Below are 18,408 nucleotides of genomic sequence, written 5' to 3'. Positions count from 1 at the left end.
TCTTTTCAAGACACCCTAGTTTTTTTCAAGGAAGACATTAAGCTTCTGAGAACCTATAGGCATGTTAGGGCATATTCCATATTTAGAGTTAAATCATCTATATTTCTGGGTGCCCAAAAATAAGGAGGTAAAAAGCAAACTACATTGTCTCAAATGCCTAAAAACGTGAGGGACTAATAAAACTTTGATATTAGTTCAAGTTAAGGGAATAGAAACCATACCAACAGTCAGAAAATACCATTTATGCTGGTAAAATGCTTCAGAAGGGGACATAAATACAGTATTAAGCATTTAGCTAAACTTTTCCTGACTTTGTATCTCTAACTACTCTTGGGCTTCCCTGGTTGCTCTGAGAGTAGCGAGTCTACCTGCAATGCAGGAGATCTGGGTTGGGTCCCTGGGTTAGGAAGATCCCCCGGAAAATGGAATGGCTACTCATTGCAGCATTCTTGCCTGGAGAATTCCATGGACAGAGGAGCTAGACCTACAGTCCCTGGGGTCTCAAAAGAGTCAGATAAAACTTAGTGACTAAACAACAACAAAAGCTTTGTAATGTAAGAATTTCTTTTATTTACATTAAACTTTAATATGTAAGATCTGTCTTTTCAAGACTCCCTAATTTTTAAAATCGCAGCTCTATTTAATGCTAGGGTAGAATGCTCTTTTTAAAAGTCAGAGAGTGGACACTTTGGGCTTCATCAGTTCAGTTCAGTTGTTCAATCTGACTCTGCGACCCCATGTACAACAGCACACCTGGCTTCCCTGTCCATCAGCAACTCCTAGAGCTTGGTCAAACTCATGTCCATTGAGTCATTGGGCTTTGTAAATATTTATACATTGCTTTCTGTATAATTGAGTTGAAATTTTGTTTTCTTTCTGAGTCCGAGGTTCTCAGCTTCAGCGACTGGCTTTGGGGCTGAACAGCTCTTGGCTGCGATGTGTTGTCCTGGGCATCGCCCAGTGTTCACCAGCATCGCTGGCTTCCACCTATTAGAGGTGCCAGCGGCTCCTCACCACCTGTAATAATTAAAATGTCACCAGACCTTGTCAGCTGTCCCCCGGGGGTACAAAGTTATCTTCACCAAGAAGCACCGCTCTAAGCAAAGTGAGTTTGTGTGTGTCTGTTTGAAGGTGAAATGTTAATGAAGAAATAAGACAGGAAATATAATTTGATTTATGTTCAGTGGTTCAAAAATTCCTGTTGTATTAAAAAAAAAAAAAAGGCAGCAGTGAATTCTGAATAGCAATTAGATCAACTGCTACCAAATTGGGACTCTGTGAGATTATTATTAACTTCTGCTGCATTTGGAATGAGGTTTGCTTTAAGTCAACATTCTGGTGCAAATTTACCTGCTAACAACAGTGCTTAGGATCGTGTCGATAAGCCAAATCTTAGAAAAATGTAGGGGCGTTAAGACAGATGAAAGAAGAGTCCATCGTGAAGTAGTTTATATTGCACGGTCTTAAGTCATGATTCTCTGATCTTAAAACCTAAGCAAAGCAAAGCAAAACAAAACACGGCACGGCTTATCTTGCACATGTGGTAGCGGTGGATTTGGTACAGGGGGCCGCCCTGCGATCTCAGCCCCGGTGACACTGTGGTTCAGTTAGGCTGATGTCCCCACTTCCCCTCAGTGTTGGATCAAACAGTGTTTACTCCTACGCCCAGAGACTCCCCTCCCTCCCTGAAAAGACTCTGGGTGACTGAGGCCTGCCCTCCTCTGTGTCATCACTCCCAACTCAAAGGACCTTCCTACTCTGTATATTTTTTTTAAGAGTGTTTTTGATGTGGACCATTTTTGAAGTTGTTACATCTTGTTTCTGTTTTCTGTTTGTTTTTTTTTTTGGATGCAAGGCATGTGGGATCTTAGCCCCCAATCAGGGTTCGAACCCCCAGCCCCTGCACTGGAAGGCAAAATCTTAACCACTGGGCCACCAGGAAAGTCCTGCTCTTCTGTCTTGATTCACCTCTCATGAACCTATGGGATACTACAGGTTCATGAGTTTCCTGGTCTGGCTTTTCTGTTAGAACCGTCCTCTCGGGGTGGGGTCACCAGTCTTGAATGACCCTCCTCCGTCTCCCCGGGATGAGCGGGAGAGAGAATGAAGATACCCAGAGGAGACTTCCTCCCAGAAGCTCAGCAGGGAAGGAGTCAGGGGTTGACGGGACCGTGGTGTACTTTAGGGTGTGGTTGATTGGAGCACTTATGGTTGATGGATGGAGTATCCCATCCCATCATCTCTCAACACTCCCACCCTCTTTCCTTTCTCTCTCCCACCCTCTCCTTCCACAGTTTTCCCTTTTATTTTCAAGTCATCAATCTTTTCTGTGCTGGCTGCTTTTCCCACAGCTGACAAACGTGCTCCAATCAACCACACCCTAAAGTAAACCATGGTCCCCTGTCAACCCCCGATCCCTTCCCTGCTGAGCTTCTGGGAGGAAGCCTCCTCTGGGTATTTCATTCTCTCTCCCCCTCGTCCCGGGGAGATGAAGGAGGGTCACCCAGGACACATCTCCAAACAGGACTGGTGTCTCCACCCCGAGAGTGCTGTTCTATCAGAAAAGCCAGAGAAACCAGGAGAGACTCTGGAAGGGAGAGTCAAGTGACTTCCAGCTGGGTTAAAAGGAAAGTTCCCTATCTCAGTCCATGTGCCAGAAATATAAAAGATCAACAGGACTGATTCATAAGGAAAAAACAATAATGCCAAGATGCGTAAAAGCTACCCAACAATATTACACAGCTGTTGTTAGTTTTGGGGAGTCAGGTTGATGAGTATGGGGTGGCATGACTGGTGTGCATGATAAAGGGAAAGGAGTGAAGGTCATTATCACTAAGCTTTCTCTATTTCTAAGTCAAACTTCATTTTTGTGAAAGACCAAGTCCATGGAGTTGCAGACAGTGGGACACGACTGAGTGGCTGAACAACAACAACAAGCATTTATTTTGGAAAGACTTCAGAATCCCGAAGCTTTGAGACCTTTCTAGAAGGACTCTGGTCCCATTTCAGCTTCCATCCTGTGAAGTCCCATCTCACCCTTCACTTGGGGCCAACTCTGAGGCTCTTTCTTTTTACTCTCTCTAGTCAAACCATCACAGGCTTCCCAGGTGGCTCAGTGGTAAAGAATCTGCCTGTCAATGCAGGAAATGCGGGTTCAATCCCTGGTCTAGGAAGAAGGAAATGGCAACCTTCCTTCCTGGAGAAGGAAATGGCAACCCACCCCAGTATTCTTGCCTGAAAAACCCCATGGACAAAGGAGCCCGGTGGGTTACAGTCCATAGGGTCGCAAAGAGGCGGACTCAACGAATGAACGACAACAGATGAAGCCATCATCAAGCCCTGCCAATCCCTTCTTTCAAGGCTGTGAGTGTGCATGCTAAGTCACTTCAGTCATGTCTGACTCTTTGTGACTCATGGACTGTAGCCCCCCAGGCTCCTCTGTCCATGGGGATTCTCCGGGCAAGAATAACTGGAATAGATTTCCCTGCCCTCTTCCAGGGGATTGTTCCAATCCAGGGATTGAACCCGCGTCTCTTATGTCTCCTGCATTGTCAGGAATATTCTTTACCACTTGCGCCACCTGGGAAGCCCTCAAGGCTGCAGTTCAGTCGTTCAGTCGTGTTCGACTCTTTGCGACCCCATGAATCGCAGCACGCCAGGCCTCCCTGTCCATCACCATCTCCCGGAGTTCACTCAGACTCACATCCATCGAGTCAGTGATGCCATCCAGCCATCTCATCCTCGGTCATCCCCTTCTCCTCCTGCCCCCAATCCCTCCCAGCATCAGAGTCTTTTCCAATGGTCACTCTTCACATGAGGTGGCCAAAGTACTGGAGCTTCAGCTTCAGCATCATTCCTTCCAAAGTACACCCAGGGTTGATCTCCTTCAGAATGGACTGGTTGGATCTCCTTGCAGTCCAAGGGACTCTCAAGAGTCTTCTCCAACAACACAGTTCAAAAGCATCAATTCTTTGGCGCTCAGCCTTCTTCACAGTCCAACTCTCACATCCATACATGACCACTGGAAAAACCATAGCCTTGACTAGACGGACCTTAGTCGGCAAAGTAATGTCTCTGCTTTTGAATATGCTATCTAGGTTGGTCATAACTTTTCTTCCAAGGAGTAAGCGTCTTTTAATTTCATGGCTGCAGTCACCATCTGCAGTGATTTTGGAGCCCAATAAAATAAAGTCTGACACTGTTTCTACTGTTTCCCCATCTATTTCCCATGAAGTGATGGGACCAGATGCCATGATCTTCGTTTTCTGAATGTAGAGCTTTAAGCCAACTTTTTCGCTCTCCTCTTTCACTTTCATCAAGAGGCTTTTGAGTTCCTCTTCACTATCTGCCATAAGGGTGGTGTCATCTGCATATCTGCAGTGTTGCTTTAATTAGTTCCTTCCTCCCATTTCCTCTGAGTCCCCAGCCTCATCCCCTCCCTCCTGGGCTTATCTTCTGCTTTGTAGGGTTGCCCTGGCAGCCGATCTCAAGCCTGGCTAGGAAACACTGAGTCCTATGGTTTGAAACATGCAAAAAAAAAAAAAAAAAAAATCAAACCTCACAGTTGACACTGTTCCCTTCCATATACTGTGTATCCATACTCTGCTTAGTGTTATTTCTTTGTGTTGGGTTGATCAAAAGGGTCATTTGAGTTTTTTGTAACATCATATAGAGAAACCTGAATGAACTTTTGGGCCACTCCAATAGTTGTCTCTCTCATCTCCCAGCTGGGTTTAAAGCTCCCGCAGGCAGGGCCATGCACATCGCTCTTTATACACGGCTTCCAACGTTCCACTGAACTCCTGGCTCAGCATCAGACCCTCAGTTGGCTCTCCACAATCAAGCAAAAAACATTTGGAGCTTGGTGTTGAGTCATCAAGGGATACATGATCATTCTGAGAATCTCGGAACATTTTCTGAAGCACATTACCCTCTAAAGTTAAGCATTTGATAGCACATATACAGAGCTTTTCAGGTGACTTTTCTTACCCTCCTGAAGTTGCCAGTAATTGTTGAACCTTCCCTTATTCAAAACTTGCAATCATATGGAAAATTTTCAAATGGTACAATATTATTTCTAGACAGTCAAAATACAATATTCTCTCAATTAATTGTATCTATGACCAGTACTCAATCATTCAGTAGAGAAATACCAAAATATTTTGATAACTACACAGCTGTAGTTGTATCTGTGGACTTCAATGTCAATTATAATAAGAAATATTGGCTGCCTGGAGTACCATGTTGAGGAGGAGTCTGAAGTTATATCCAGGCTCAGTGGGGGAAAATAGGCATGCTCAGCTGTCATTTCTGGCAAGGGTGGTGGATAAGAATGAGAAATTTCTGAGTCAGTTGTAGTGAGGTGGATGAACCTAGAGTCTGTTGCACAGAGTAGTAAGTCAGAAAGAGGAAAACTAAGATCATATATTAACACACGTATATAAAGTCTAGAAAAATGGTACAGATGAACCTACTTGCAGGGCAGGAATAGAGACACAGGCGCAGAGAAAGGACTTGTGGACAGAGTGGGGAAGGACAGGGTGGGCCAAAGGGACAAACTGAGAGAGCAGCATCGACAGACATATATTACCACATGTAAAACAGGTAGCTTGAGGGAATAGCTATGCTGTGTAATACAGGGGGCGCAGCCCGGTGCTATGTGATAACAAAAATGGGTGGGATGAGGGGCTGGGAGGAAGGCTCAAGAAGGAGGAGATATATGTATACAAAGAACTGACTCACGTTGATGTACAGCAGAAACTAACATCACATTGTAAATTATCCTCCAATTAAAAAAAAAAGACAGAAATTTCTGCACAAGTGGTGGATAAGGATTAGTGATTTCTGCATGGGTGGAAGACGGCAGACAACAGTACATGTGCTGTGTATTTGCAAGCCTAATTAACGTGCCTATTAGTATCACGAAACAGAATCTGTCAGCAACATGAGAGGCTTTGCCAGAAGAGCAAGCCTAAGACATTGAAGTGGGTTGAACGTGTCTTGTTTTTCATTGCTGTTGCTTAGTCACTAAATTGTGTCCCACTCTTTGCCACCGCATGGACTGTAGCTTATGAGGCTTCTCTGTCCATGGGATTTCCTAGGCAATAATACTGGAGTGGGTTGCCATCTCCTCCTCCAGGGGATCTTCTTGACTCAGGGATTGAACCTGCGTTTCATGCACTGCAGGTAGGCTCCACTGAATGACCAGGGAAGCCCAGTGTCCTGTAAAATTTATGTCTACCTGGGATCACAGAATGTGACCTCAGTTGGAAAAAATAGTCTTTCCAGGTATTATTAGTTAAAGATCCAAATGAGCTCATACTGGATTAGGGTGAGTCCTAAATCCAGCAAGAATGTCCTGGTAGGAGACAAAAAAGGACACACAGACATGAGAAGGCCACGTGGAGAGGGAAGCATAGTTTGGAGTGATGCTGCCACAAGCCACGGAACACCTGGAGCCACCAGGAGCTGCAGAGGCAGGAAAGGTTCTTCTCTAGAGCTTCTGGGGAGAGCACGGCCCTACTGACACCTTGACCTCAGACTTCAGGGCCTTCAGAACGTTGAGAGATTAAACATCTGTTGTCTTAAGTCACCAGATTTGTGGTGCTTAGTTATTGCACCTTTAGAAAACGATAACAGACACAAATAAATATATTGCTAACGCTGGCCATTAGGCTAGTGGGGAGTTTGATTTATTTTGGGGGGATCCTAGCACCTGTACCACCACCCCTATTAAAATGATCTGTGATTACAGAAATTGATTTCTCTGGTATATTATGCCAGAATCTTGGTTCGGCGTGAGGTTGAAGTTCTCTGATGAATGAGCCAGAGATCTCTCTACTCTCCCCTTCTCTCTTATCCCCCCATCTTGTCCCGAGACACACACTTGAGCACTGTGGTCAGTTACTCTGCCAGCATTTTTGGGAGCCAAGCAGGGTAACAGATCTTCTCTGCCAAGACCTTAAGACGTGCCTCGACCTTCTGTTGCCTTTGAGAATCTATTAGGACACCAGTGTAACCAATGGATGATTTAAAGCCATCTCGCACCTGTGATGAGCAAAAATTCTTGGGACAGTGACTATAATTAAAATATGAAGTGGGAAAAATTGGGAGATTGGGACTGACATATATCCACTATTGATGCACGTGTGCACGGTCACTTCAGTTGTCTGACTCTTGGCGACCCCATGGACTGTAGCCCACCAGGCTCCTGTGTCCATGGGATTTTCCAGGCAAGAATACTGGCATGGGTTGCCATGCCCTCCTCCAGCAGATCTTCTTAACTCGGGGATCGAACCCACGTCTCTTATGTATCCTGCTTTGGCAGGTGGGTTCTTTACCCACTGAGCCACGTGGGAAGCCCATATACCATTGCTGCTATGTATAAAATAGACAGCTAATGAGAACCTACTGTAAAGCACAGGGAACTCTACTCAGTGGTCTGTGGTGACCTAAAAGGGAAGGAAATCCGAAAAAGAGAGGATACATGTATACGTAGAGCGGATTCAGTTTTCTGTACAGTAGAAACTAACACGGCATTATAAAGCAACAATAGTCCAATAAAAATGAATTTAAAAAAAACGGAGAGAAAATTTTTAAAAGGTACCTGCAACGTTAAACTCTCCGGCCAGTTGAATATTTGCAAATTGAAAATCTGTCCAAAGTGAACTCGGAAGTCCGCCCCGAGTGGCCGGCTCTCTGTCCTGGACACCTCCTTGTTGTTGAAGATCACCTTTAGGAACAGCGAGCGTCTCTTGACGTCCTCCCTTCGCATGACCTCCACCCTGCAGAGTGAGACCATCCATGGGTGGGTCAATATTCGTGTACTAAGTATAAGTGGAGTGGCTGACACAAGGGTGCTGAGCAGAGTGAGATACCCTGGAGGTGAGATACACTGGAGGTCTTCACTGAACCAAGGCAGCCACAGGTCTTGCAGGGACACCTCCCTGCAACCTACTGTATAGCACAGGAAACTCTCCTCATTGTTCTGCGGTGACCTAAATGGGAAGCAAATCTGATATAACAATACATGTGATGTGAAATAAGAGGTCCTGGAAAGCCTACAGGTGATTTAGAACTGTGGTCCAAGCATCGTTGTGCTATAGTCTTTAAAATTTTTTTCCAAGCAAGCCATACATTTGCATCCCAAGAGTTTAAGTAAACAGAATCATATTATTTGTCAAATGGAGTGAATTCGGACCATAAAGGCTAATAGTGGTTTATGTTGGGATGTGATGTTTTATCCTAAAAAAATATCACAGCATATTGTAGCAGTTGGGTCAACTCAGCTTTTTCAAAATCCAAACTTTTTCCTAACAGTTTCTGATGGTGAGTCACTGCTCTTTGTCTGTAGGGAACTATGAAAGGTTCCTTATTTTTAAAGGTCGTTTGAATCCCAGTAGAAGACAGGGGGTATCCTAGTAACTATATCATTCTTACAGCCAGGAAGTTAAAAAGAAAAAAAAGGTCAACACCTTCAAGAGCAGTCTTTATTTGTAGAGATGCCCACTTATTTATCTGCAGAGATGCCCACTCCAAATGCCACTTATTGCTTAAGTCAATAGTAACTCAGTCTGTTAAGGATTCAAAAAGGTGAGAGCAGAAAAATCCAAAACATACTCAGGGTTTTTCGAGTGTTATTTTTTTAATATTATGATTATATATATACACACAACATAATACTTACCATGTTAACATTATTTAAGTAAACCATTTGGTGGCCTTAAGTACATTGCAGTGTGATGTGACCAACACCCCTATTGTTCTCTAGAATGTTCTCAACATCCCAAATAGAAATTCTGTACTCATTAAACTGGGAGAGTAGGTTTAATTTTTTGCATCTCTATAATTTAGGCCTCGATGGACATGAGTTTTGAGCAAGCTCTGGGATTTGGTGATGGACAGGGAAGCCTGATGTGCTGCAGTCCATGAGGTCGCAAAGAGACGGACATGACTGAGTGACTGAACTGAACTGAATTTAGGCCTATCCCAGGTGTGAAATTGCTCGATTATTTTTCCTATAAAAAACATTTGACACCATCTCAAGAAGTATCCGAGACCCCCAAAGACTTGACTCTGAGTTTTTTAAAAGGCGTATTTCCAATGAGCCTGTGCCAGTGACAGACCTGAAACACCTCCTTCTTCTGCACGGCCCCCTCCCCTGATGGCCTGATGAAGGGGGTGGATTATAATCACCGACTCAGGAAAACCTGGTTTATAGTCCCCAAACCCAGTGAAAACTCAGAAACTTCAGACGGAGGTATACATTTTTGGTCAAAATGGGACTCATCATCAAAGACTGTAAAATCAACCTAAATTTTCCCTTTAAAAGACATACCATGGGGACGTCCCTGCTGGTACAGTGGATAGGAATCCACTTTGCCAGGGAGAGGGCGTGTGCTAGCAGTGATCAGAAAGGACACACTGAGGTTACAGATAAAGGCTCCAAAGTGGAAGCCACGCAGGCAGGCACTGTGCAGAGAACTTCCTACAGGCAGCTTCGGGCAGTGAACTCCTGTGGGGCCAGTGGGGATGTACTGGGTGCCTGAACCATAGGAAATCACCAAAATCTGGACAAATACCTGCAGTGGCATATAGCCCAAGCTAACATATGGCTATAGAGAGTTCAGGATTCTCCCGATCATTGCATGTTGGCCAGGTGATGTATATTCCATTTGGTGCACATGTGCGTGTGTGCATCGCATGTCAACCTCATTCACGGTCAGAGCGTCTGCTCACCTGGGACACTGGTCGTTGGGCGTCACGCTCCCCGCCAGGCTCAACTCCGGGACCAGCGTGGGCTCCCCTGGCCTCCTTCGGCTCTGGGCGGCTCTTTCCCTCACCTGCTGCTCTATCACCGCCCTGTCCACGGGCTCTGGAGGGGCGGGCTTCTCAGGCTCCTCCCCGGGACCTGGCTCCTCCCTCTCCTCATCGGTGGGATGTTCTTCCACTTCCTGTTTCTTTTTCTTCTTTTTGGCCCTCTGTCGGGTAAGAGGCAAACTTATCTCAAGTAGAAATTTTGGAATTTCTTTGAAAATCACAGTCTTCAGGATCAGATAGGCCTGGGATGCAAACCCAGCTCCACCCCCATCAGTTGTGTGCACTTGGGCAGCTCACGAAGCCATTTGACCTCTCTGTGCCTCGGTTTTCTCATCTACAAAATGGGAACAATCATAGGAGATTTTTTTTTCCAGTGCTGTTGAAATGAGATCACGCCTGGAAAGCACTAATCACAGTGCCTGGTCCCTACAGAGAGCTTAAAAAAGTTGGTTATGCATGTGATCAGTTCTAAAGACCAAGGATACATCTTGAAATTAAAGTAAGGCTTGTGAGCAGAACTGGTCCTGCAGGTCACACTGATTTTTTTTTTTTTAATTTTTATTTTTAATTGGAGGGCAGTCATTTTACAATTTTGTCTTGCTTGCTGCCACATGACAGTGTGAATCAATCATAAGTATATATATATGTGTGTGTGTATATATATATATAATCTCCATATATCCCCTTCCTCTTGGGCCTCCTTCCTACCGCTCATGTACCCTAATGTTCACTGCAACACTAGTTACAATAGCCAGGACATGAAAGCAACCTAAGTGTCCATCAACAGATGGATAGATAGAGATGTTGTGGTACATGTGTACAATGGACTGTTACTGAGCCATGAAATAGAAGAAATGTGCGTCAGTTGAACTGAGGCGGATGAGCTTATGCCTATTACACATCCTGATCTTTTACTTATTGTTCCTGGATTCAGTTTTGCAGGGACATGTGTGCAAAGTTACACAATTTTCTAACAGAAACCCAGAAGCACAATACCCTACATTCATTGGTGTAAGGTGTGTAAAAGGCTTAGCACAGCGCTTGACACACTCATGAGCAATTACTATGTTTTACTTATTTGCTCACTCAGATAGTCACAGCCTGATACAGAGAGCAGCCTTTGGAAAAAGATGGCTCTGGTATCCACTGGCTGGGTCACATTTTCAACAAGTGCATCAACCAGTTCACTCTCTCATCCTTTTGCTCCCTAGCAAGAGGGCCAGGAAGAGACAGAGAAGAGCCGGCAGGGGACCCCAGTCCGCCTGCCCAGTTTCCCTCCTCCTGCCCCAAGCTGCCTCTTCCCATATGCCCCTGTCCTCCAGGGCAGCTCTGTTGAAGGCTGCTCACAGACCTGGGCTTTCTTCCAGGCTTTCCACCGCTGCAGCATGACTCTGTACTCCTCCATCTTCTGTTCGTACTCTTCAGTGTGCTCTTCCAGCAATTCATTGATCTCAGCCTGAATTTCTGCTTCATATGCTTCTTCGTCAGCTTTCTGGTCAACTTTTTCCCTTAAAATAATTTATGACACTCTAGATGTTTCTTGAAATTAAGTGACAGAGTAATAATAACAGCAAATACATTTTCTATGCATGCTATAACCCAATAATACAATGTTTGAAAAAAGCTTACTTTCTCAGAACAAGTTTCAAGGGAGTATTTGTAAACCTCTGGAACTCTCGGAGGGACTTCATCTCTTTCCAGACCTTTATGATGGTCTTAAGCAACGTTCGGTCTTTTTCTTGTTCAGCATCACGCAGTTTTCTTGTTTGCCTAGGAGATATAATATATGGATATGTATTTAAAGGTTATTTAGGTGTGTTTGCAAATTAAAAAGAAACTAATAACACTATAGTGATTGTATAATTAATTTCATAACTATGACATGTCTTAAGTACTAGAAAACCAAAAATATGAATGCAAATTTGAAGTCAGTAGGATGCTGGTCTGTTTTGAGAGGTTATTTAATTTTGTTTTCTCTAGAAGAATCTGACTTCAATTAGACTAAATTACCTAGACAGCATATTAAAAAGCAGAGACATTACTTTGCCAACAAAGGTCCATCTAGTCAAGGCTATGGTTTTTCCAGTGGTCATGTATGGATGTGAGAGTTGGACTATGAGGAAAGCTGAGCACCCCAGAATTGATGCTTTTGAACTGTGGTGTTGGAGAAGACTCTTGAGAGTCCCTTGGACTGCAAGGAGATCCAACCAGTCCATCCTAAATGAGATCAGTCCTGGGTGTTCATTGGAAGGACTGATGCTGAAGCTGAAACTCCAATATTTCGGCCACCTGATGCAAAGAACTGAATTTGAAAAGACCCTGATGATGGGAAAGATTGAGGGCAGAAGAAGAAGGGGACAACAGAGGATGAGATGGTTGGATGGCATCATTGACTCAATGGACATGGGTTTGGGTGGACTCCGGGAGTTGGTGATGGACAGGGAGGCCTGGTGTGCTGCGGTTCATGGGGTCGCAAAGAGTTGGACACGACTGAGTGACTGAACTGAACTGAATCATTTAAAATTCTCATTCATACTGTGCAGTCTTAAATAAACAGACAGCTCTGAAGTTGTGAAAATAAAGGGCCCAGTAAATATAGTTCTCAAGGACTAAATTATTGTAAATAGGAAAGTATGTTGCTGAACCAGTTAACAACTGGTATATTAAAGTCTGTCTGTGTTAGTACAAATCACAAGTTCTACATTTAGGAGATGAAGCAATGTTACTACATGCCCTGGCGAGTTTTCTGTTCTGACTATATTAGCAAAAGTTTGGCTTGATTTGTAGAGGCATCATTTGAAAATGTTTTCATTCTTATTGAATGAAAATAATACTTTATGTATTTGGGAATTATTTAATGCCTAATTTTGTCCTCTCTACAAATAATAGCCAAATCCAAAACCCAAATGTGCTTCATTATGCTATTAGTTAGTAGATTAATTAATTCAATTTTTTTTCCTTTTGAGCAAGCACCTGATGTCATTCCAGGGGATTCAGAAGTGTGTAGGAGATAGGAGGTGTCTCTGTCCTCAAGGGGCTTCTCTGGTGGTTCAGACGGTAAAGAATCTGCCTGCAATGCAGGAGACCCAAGTTCAATCCCTGGGTTGGGAAGATCCCTTGGAGAAGGAAATGGCAACCCATTCCAGTATTCTTGTCTGGAGAGTCCTTTGGACAGAGGAGCCTGGCGGGCTACAGTCCATAGGGTCACAAAAAGTTGGACATGACTAAGTAACTAACAAACACTTTTACTTTCTGTCCTCAAGGAGTTTATAGTTCAGCTCAGGAGACAGACACACAGATGAAGGGCTGAAGGTCATTCAGTCGGTATCATGGAAAAGGAAGATGGCAGAAGATAACAGCCGGTTAGTTATTGGGTAGTCAAGACTGAGGACTCTTGGAAGACCTTAGAAAAGCTAGAAGGCCATGAACTAGAATAAGACTCGTTTTGGACGGTTAGGGCGTTTTGGGATGGACATGCAGTCATTGTTATATTTAAAATGGATAACCAACAAGATCCTACTGTATAGCACAGGGAACTCTGCTCAAACTCCCCCGTTTGAGCAGAGGGGAGGGGAGTTTGAAGGAGAATGGACGCATGTAAATGCACGGCTGAGTCCCTCTGCTGTGCACCTGAAACCATCTCAACATTGTTTTATCAGCTATGTGTGTGTCCTTGCTCTGTCACTTAGTCATGTCTGACTCTTTGTGACCCCATGGACTGTAGCCCTCCAGGCTCCTCTGTCCATGGCAAGAATACTGGAGTGGGTTGCCATTTCCTCCTCTAGGGGATCTTCCCAACCCAGTGATTGCATCGGTGTCTCCCACGGCTCCTGTGTTGGCAGATTCTTTACTTGAGAAACCTTTATTCCAATATAAAGCAAAAAGTTCAGAAGTTAAAAAAAAAAGGTACTTCAAGAAGTAACCTAAAAACCTGAAAAAAAAACTACTTCATTTCTGAAAAATGCTATCATCTGAGTCTTCAGTGATCATTTACTCAGGGTTTTTGTTTGCAATGTTTAGAGTTACGTATGGAGACCTCTCCATTCATCCTCTTCTTTCCTTCCCTGAAGGAAGAAACTGGCATGTGTGTCTTTTCTGTCCCTACGTGACACAGATATGTGTTTACTTGGAAGACATGAGTGTTATTTCACGTGGTCTTTAGGTTTTATGACCTGTATCACACAGTGAGTATCCTCTTCCAACTGGATTTTTTCACTCCACACTATTGTATCCATGATACACACAGGTCTAATTCAGTCACTCTTTACTGTAGTATGGATGTTCATTACAAGACCGAAGCTGATGGGTTCATTCTGGTATGGGGTTATCTCTAGCTTCTTGCTGTTGTAAGTGATACTGTGGAACCCTTGCACATGTCTCCAGGGTACAGATGCCCACAGCTCTTTGGAGTGTCTTAAGCAGAATTGCAGGATTCTAACTGGAGAAGGAAATGGCAATCCACGCCAGCACTCTTGCCTGGAAAATCCCATGGACGGAGGAGCCTGATAGGCTACAGTCCGTGGGGTCGCAAAGAGTCGGACACGACTGAGCGACTTCACTTCACTTCACTTCAACTCATGGGCATTTTCAACTCTTTGTTCATTTCCAGACAAGATACTCTCTCAGAAGTGGTGGCTGTAGCAATATTTGTTTACACCAACAGGGGGTACAAGTTGTCATATTCTGCTCCCCTCAACCACTTTCCGCAGTCCTCCACGGCCCCACCTTCATCCTCATGCTTTTATTGGGCTGCAAATTTGGTGTTAATACGATGGACGTATCTCATTATTTCGTTTGACAGCGAAAGTGCTCGTTGCTCAGTTATGTCCAACTCTCTGTGACGCCATGGACTGTAGCCCACCAGGCTCCTCTGTCCATGGGATTCTCTAGGCAAGAATACTGGAGTGGGCAGCTATTTCCATCTTGAGGAGATCTTTTCCGCCCAGAGATCAAACCTGGGTCTCCTGCACTGCCGGCAGATTCTTTACCACTAGCGTCTCCTGGGAAGCCCATTTGGTTATAATGTATTGAATGCATTCAGGAAAAACTCTGAAAAAATAAACTCTCAACAAGCACAGAGAAAAAAGCAGCAGTTATAATCACAGATTTTACTCACCGAATCTCAGATTTATATTCATTGATGGTTTTGGGGGTTGTTTCAAGAGTCTTAGGCGTTTTCGCTGGATTAAGGCCTGTCTGAACAGCATTTCTTAGGGCGTGGAGCTTAAAGAGATGTGGATTCAAGTTTTGAGTTAGAAGCTCTACTCCTCACCACAAGTGATGTACTTGGACCCACCCAATTCTCCAGGGTAAGATGATGCCAGCAACCTCAGACAGGCATCGTTTAGGATGACACAATGGATGTGCAAGCACTCAGACATCTCCACGCTTCCACCGAAGTGAACTTTGACAGAAATATTGCCTCTAGTCTTTATTTGTGTAGTTTATTTCTTTTTAATTGGAGAATAATTGTTTTACAGCATTGTGCTGGTTTCTGCCATTCATCAATATGAATCAGCCACAGGTATACATATGTCCCCTCCCTCTTGGACCACGTGTGTCCATTCTTATTCTGTGGTCCAGACCCATCTGCTCATGACCGGTGCTTCCTTTGCTCTAGTGTCTCAGAAACAAGTTTTCTTTCAAGAGAGAAGGAGTCTTTTCTGAAGTCTGGACACAGAATGATATTCTTGCGATACAGAACATAAAATTACAGACTCATAAAAGCAGGCATTGTGGCGTTATCTCTTATCTGGGCAATAAGTTTTTAAGGTCAGCGTCTAAGACTAAAATTATCTATAATCAAGACTACCCATGAATATTCCATGGGACAGTGTCACATTAGAAGTAAATCCAAAATGGATAGCCATTTCTTTGAGTATCAGTTGAAACAACTAACTTTTGTTTAGGTATCCTATTGGGGAAATTAACATGTAATGATGAGAATGTCTCTGAGGACCAAGAAATTCTCAAACAGTGAACAATCTCACCCTCTGAGATCACACAGGCAAGACGAGCCTTGTATCTGCCATCTAATACCCATTCGAGGTGGGTGAGATCATTTGCTCGGTGTGCACAAATGGTTCTCTAAGCCAAGCGTGTGTCACCGAATTTGCACACATTAAACGTGCATTGTCCTAGACTTTCTTGTGCCTCTAGGTAGGACAACACATCACATCCTAGACAGAGGGAACATGAAGGAGGCACGTGAGCCTTTGCTGCTAGTAGGCATTTGTATTGATTGGGCTCCTCGGGAGAACCAACCCCATCAACAACTGGCACGCAAGAGATCACAAGTACCTTATCAGTGAGAAATTTTGCCTTGTTCCTCTGGTGTCTTGCGAGGTACTGGTCATACAACTGGGCCAGCTTGGCTGCCAACACATGCTCTCGGCTAAAACAGGGGTGATGCGTGAAGATTAACCCCGAAATATCAATGTCCAGCTGGAAATTCCCAGGAGAGTCCCCAGATCCAATCAGATGCTGACTTCTGTGGATGTATTTTACTGCCTGCCAGAAGAGCAGAGCGTAGGGGAAACACAATCAGGCACTTCCTAGTTCCTCATCTAATGGGCAATGGGAAAGCCAGGCACAAAGTCCCTTCTACTCTGATCAAGCCAGGAGAACCACGCTCCAGTCCCCGTTCCCTGGAGCTTTCGGGGCCTGCCCTTTTCTGAACACCACTTCAATCTTGCTTTCCTAGGTCTTTCAGCGTTTATCTCTACTGAATCATAGCCCTAATCTTTGTCATGCGACTATCTCATTTCCTGGAACTCTTGGGTTTTGCAGCTGGTGACCTTGAAATTCTTTTAATGAGAAGAGCATAGAGTCTAGTCCAAACTGATCATTACTTGGATCATAGACACTCTCCATGTGGACAAGTTTTTAGTTTGCAGACAACAGCCAGAGACCAATTTACTGAACCGAGCTTCGTGCTGGCTCTTGTTTTCCTGAGCAGAAGAAAATTAGTCTGCAAAATAACAGACCAAGAGGGAGGTGGGGCAGCTGAGTGTGTCGAAAACAGGAGTGGAAATTTCCACTGGGACTTTCCTGGACCACTTGGTGTACAGTGTGCTATATCAACGTCTGTTTTTCTTCATTAAACTCATTAAGATACTCTATGTCGACCCCTGCTGCTCTTCTGGGAATCTAGTTTTGGAGGCTGGGAGCTCCAAAATGGGGAGGTGACCTTTTTGATTTTCTGTCTTCATGTTCTCTCCTTGTCATGAACACTGACTACAGTCAGGATGTGGGCTTTCACACTTCTACGAGCCTCCCCTTTGCGGAGAGGAACTTCTGGAAGTTATTTATGTTGTCTGGAAAATATTCAGCCAGTTCAATTTAGTTCAGTCTCTCAGTCATGTCTGACTCTTTGCAACCCCATGGACTGCAGCATGCCAGGCCTCCCTGTCCATCACCAACTCCCAGAGGTTACTCAAACTCATGTCCATTGAGTCAGTGATGCCATCCAACCACCTCATCCTCTGTCGTTTCTTTTTCCTCTCACTTTCAATTTTGCCCAGCATCAGGGTCTTTTCAAATTCAGTTCTTCGCATCAGGTGGCCAAAGTATTGGAGTTTCAGCTTCAGCATCAGTCCTTCCAATGAACACCCAGGACTGATCTCCTTTAGGATGGACTGGTTGGATCTCCTTGCAGTCCAAGGGACTCTCAAGAGTCTTCTCCAACACCACAGTTCAAAAGCATCAATTCTTCAGCACTCAGGTTTCTTTATAGTCCAACTCTCGTATCCATACATGACCACTGGAAAAACCATAGCTTTGACTAGATGGACCTTTGTTGGCAAAGTAATGTCTCTGCTTTTTAATATACTGTCTAGGTTGAAAAGATTATGTGGCCCAAATGTTTTATTTACAAGTTATGAGGTTAAATGGCAGCTGCAACTACTCTACTCAGAAGTGACGCTTTCATCCTTCTTCGGCTGTGGGTCACATGTTCAGGAGTCTCTTCATTTAACCTTCTTCATGGCATCATGTAAAGATGCTGAACTAGGGGCAGAAGCCCTGGGTTCCAGCTCTGGCTCCACCTCTGAGGATAAAGATCCAGCTGGCATTTTGTATGTCACCAGGCATCATATAAGGCTTCCTGGTAGCTCAGATGGTAAAGAATCCACCTGCAATGCAGGAGACCCAGGTTCAATCCCTGAGTTGGGAAGATCCCATGGAGAAGAGAATAGCAACCCACTCCAGTATTCTTGCCTGGAGAATTCTAGGGACAGAGGAGCCTGGCAAGCTACAGTCCATGGGGTCACAAAGAGTTGGACACAACTGAGCAACTGAACAAGAACAACAAGGCATTGTATAAAGTACTTCACATACATCACCTCACTCATTCTGTCAGGGAACCACGGGCTGTTACACAAGATCCTCCTCGTGGGCCCTGGAAGGGGTCCACCTTCCTGCAATAACTCCAAGAGATGAGTGGTTGACTACACGTAGTGGGACCTGTTTGTGAGCAGCCATAGGCTGAGAGGGGCAAACTGGGATATGAGCTTTACAACCTGGAGCAGGAAGGATGAAGCCTGAGATATGCAGAGGGAGGGATGGAAAGCAGAAGAGCAGACTCCAGAA

General features: G+C 44.4%; 1 protein-coding gene across 1 annotated transcript in view; it reads right to left on the bottom strand.

The window, feature by feature from the left end:
- The window catches only part of CC2D2A (coiled-coil and C2 domain containing 2A), a 122,414-nt gene that overhangs the window by 55,057 nt on the left and 48,949 nt on the right, over window positions 1-18,408 (bottom strand). The window contains exons 11-16 of the mRNA XM_052642041.1: window positions 16,120-16,329; window positions 14,936-15,042; window positions 11,449-11,589; window positions 11,171-11,327; window positions 9,739-9,980; window positions 7,607-7,784 (exon numbers count right to left, since the gene is read on the bottom strand). Coding sequence (XP_052498001.1) covers window positions 7,607-7,784; window positions 9,739-9,980; window positions 11,171-11,327; window positions 11,449-11,589; window positions 14,936-15,042; window positions 16,120-16,329 — 1,035 coding nt within the window. The remainder of the gene's footprint in view (window positions 1-7,606; window positions 7,785-9,738; window positions 9,981-11,170; window positions 11,328-11,448; window positions 11,590-14,935; window positions 15,043-16,119; window positions 16,330-18,408) is intronic.

Source organism: Budorcas taxicolor, chromosome 6 (assembly GCF_023091745.1).
Source record: "Budorcas taxicolor isolate Tak-1 chromosome 6, Takin1.1, whole genome shotgun sequence".
Lineage (NCBI taxonomy): Eukaryota > Metazoa > Chordata > Mammalia > Artiodactyla > Bovidae > Budorcas > Budorcas taxicolor.
This window is presented reverse-complemented; position numbering and strand designations above follow the sequence as displayed.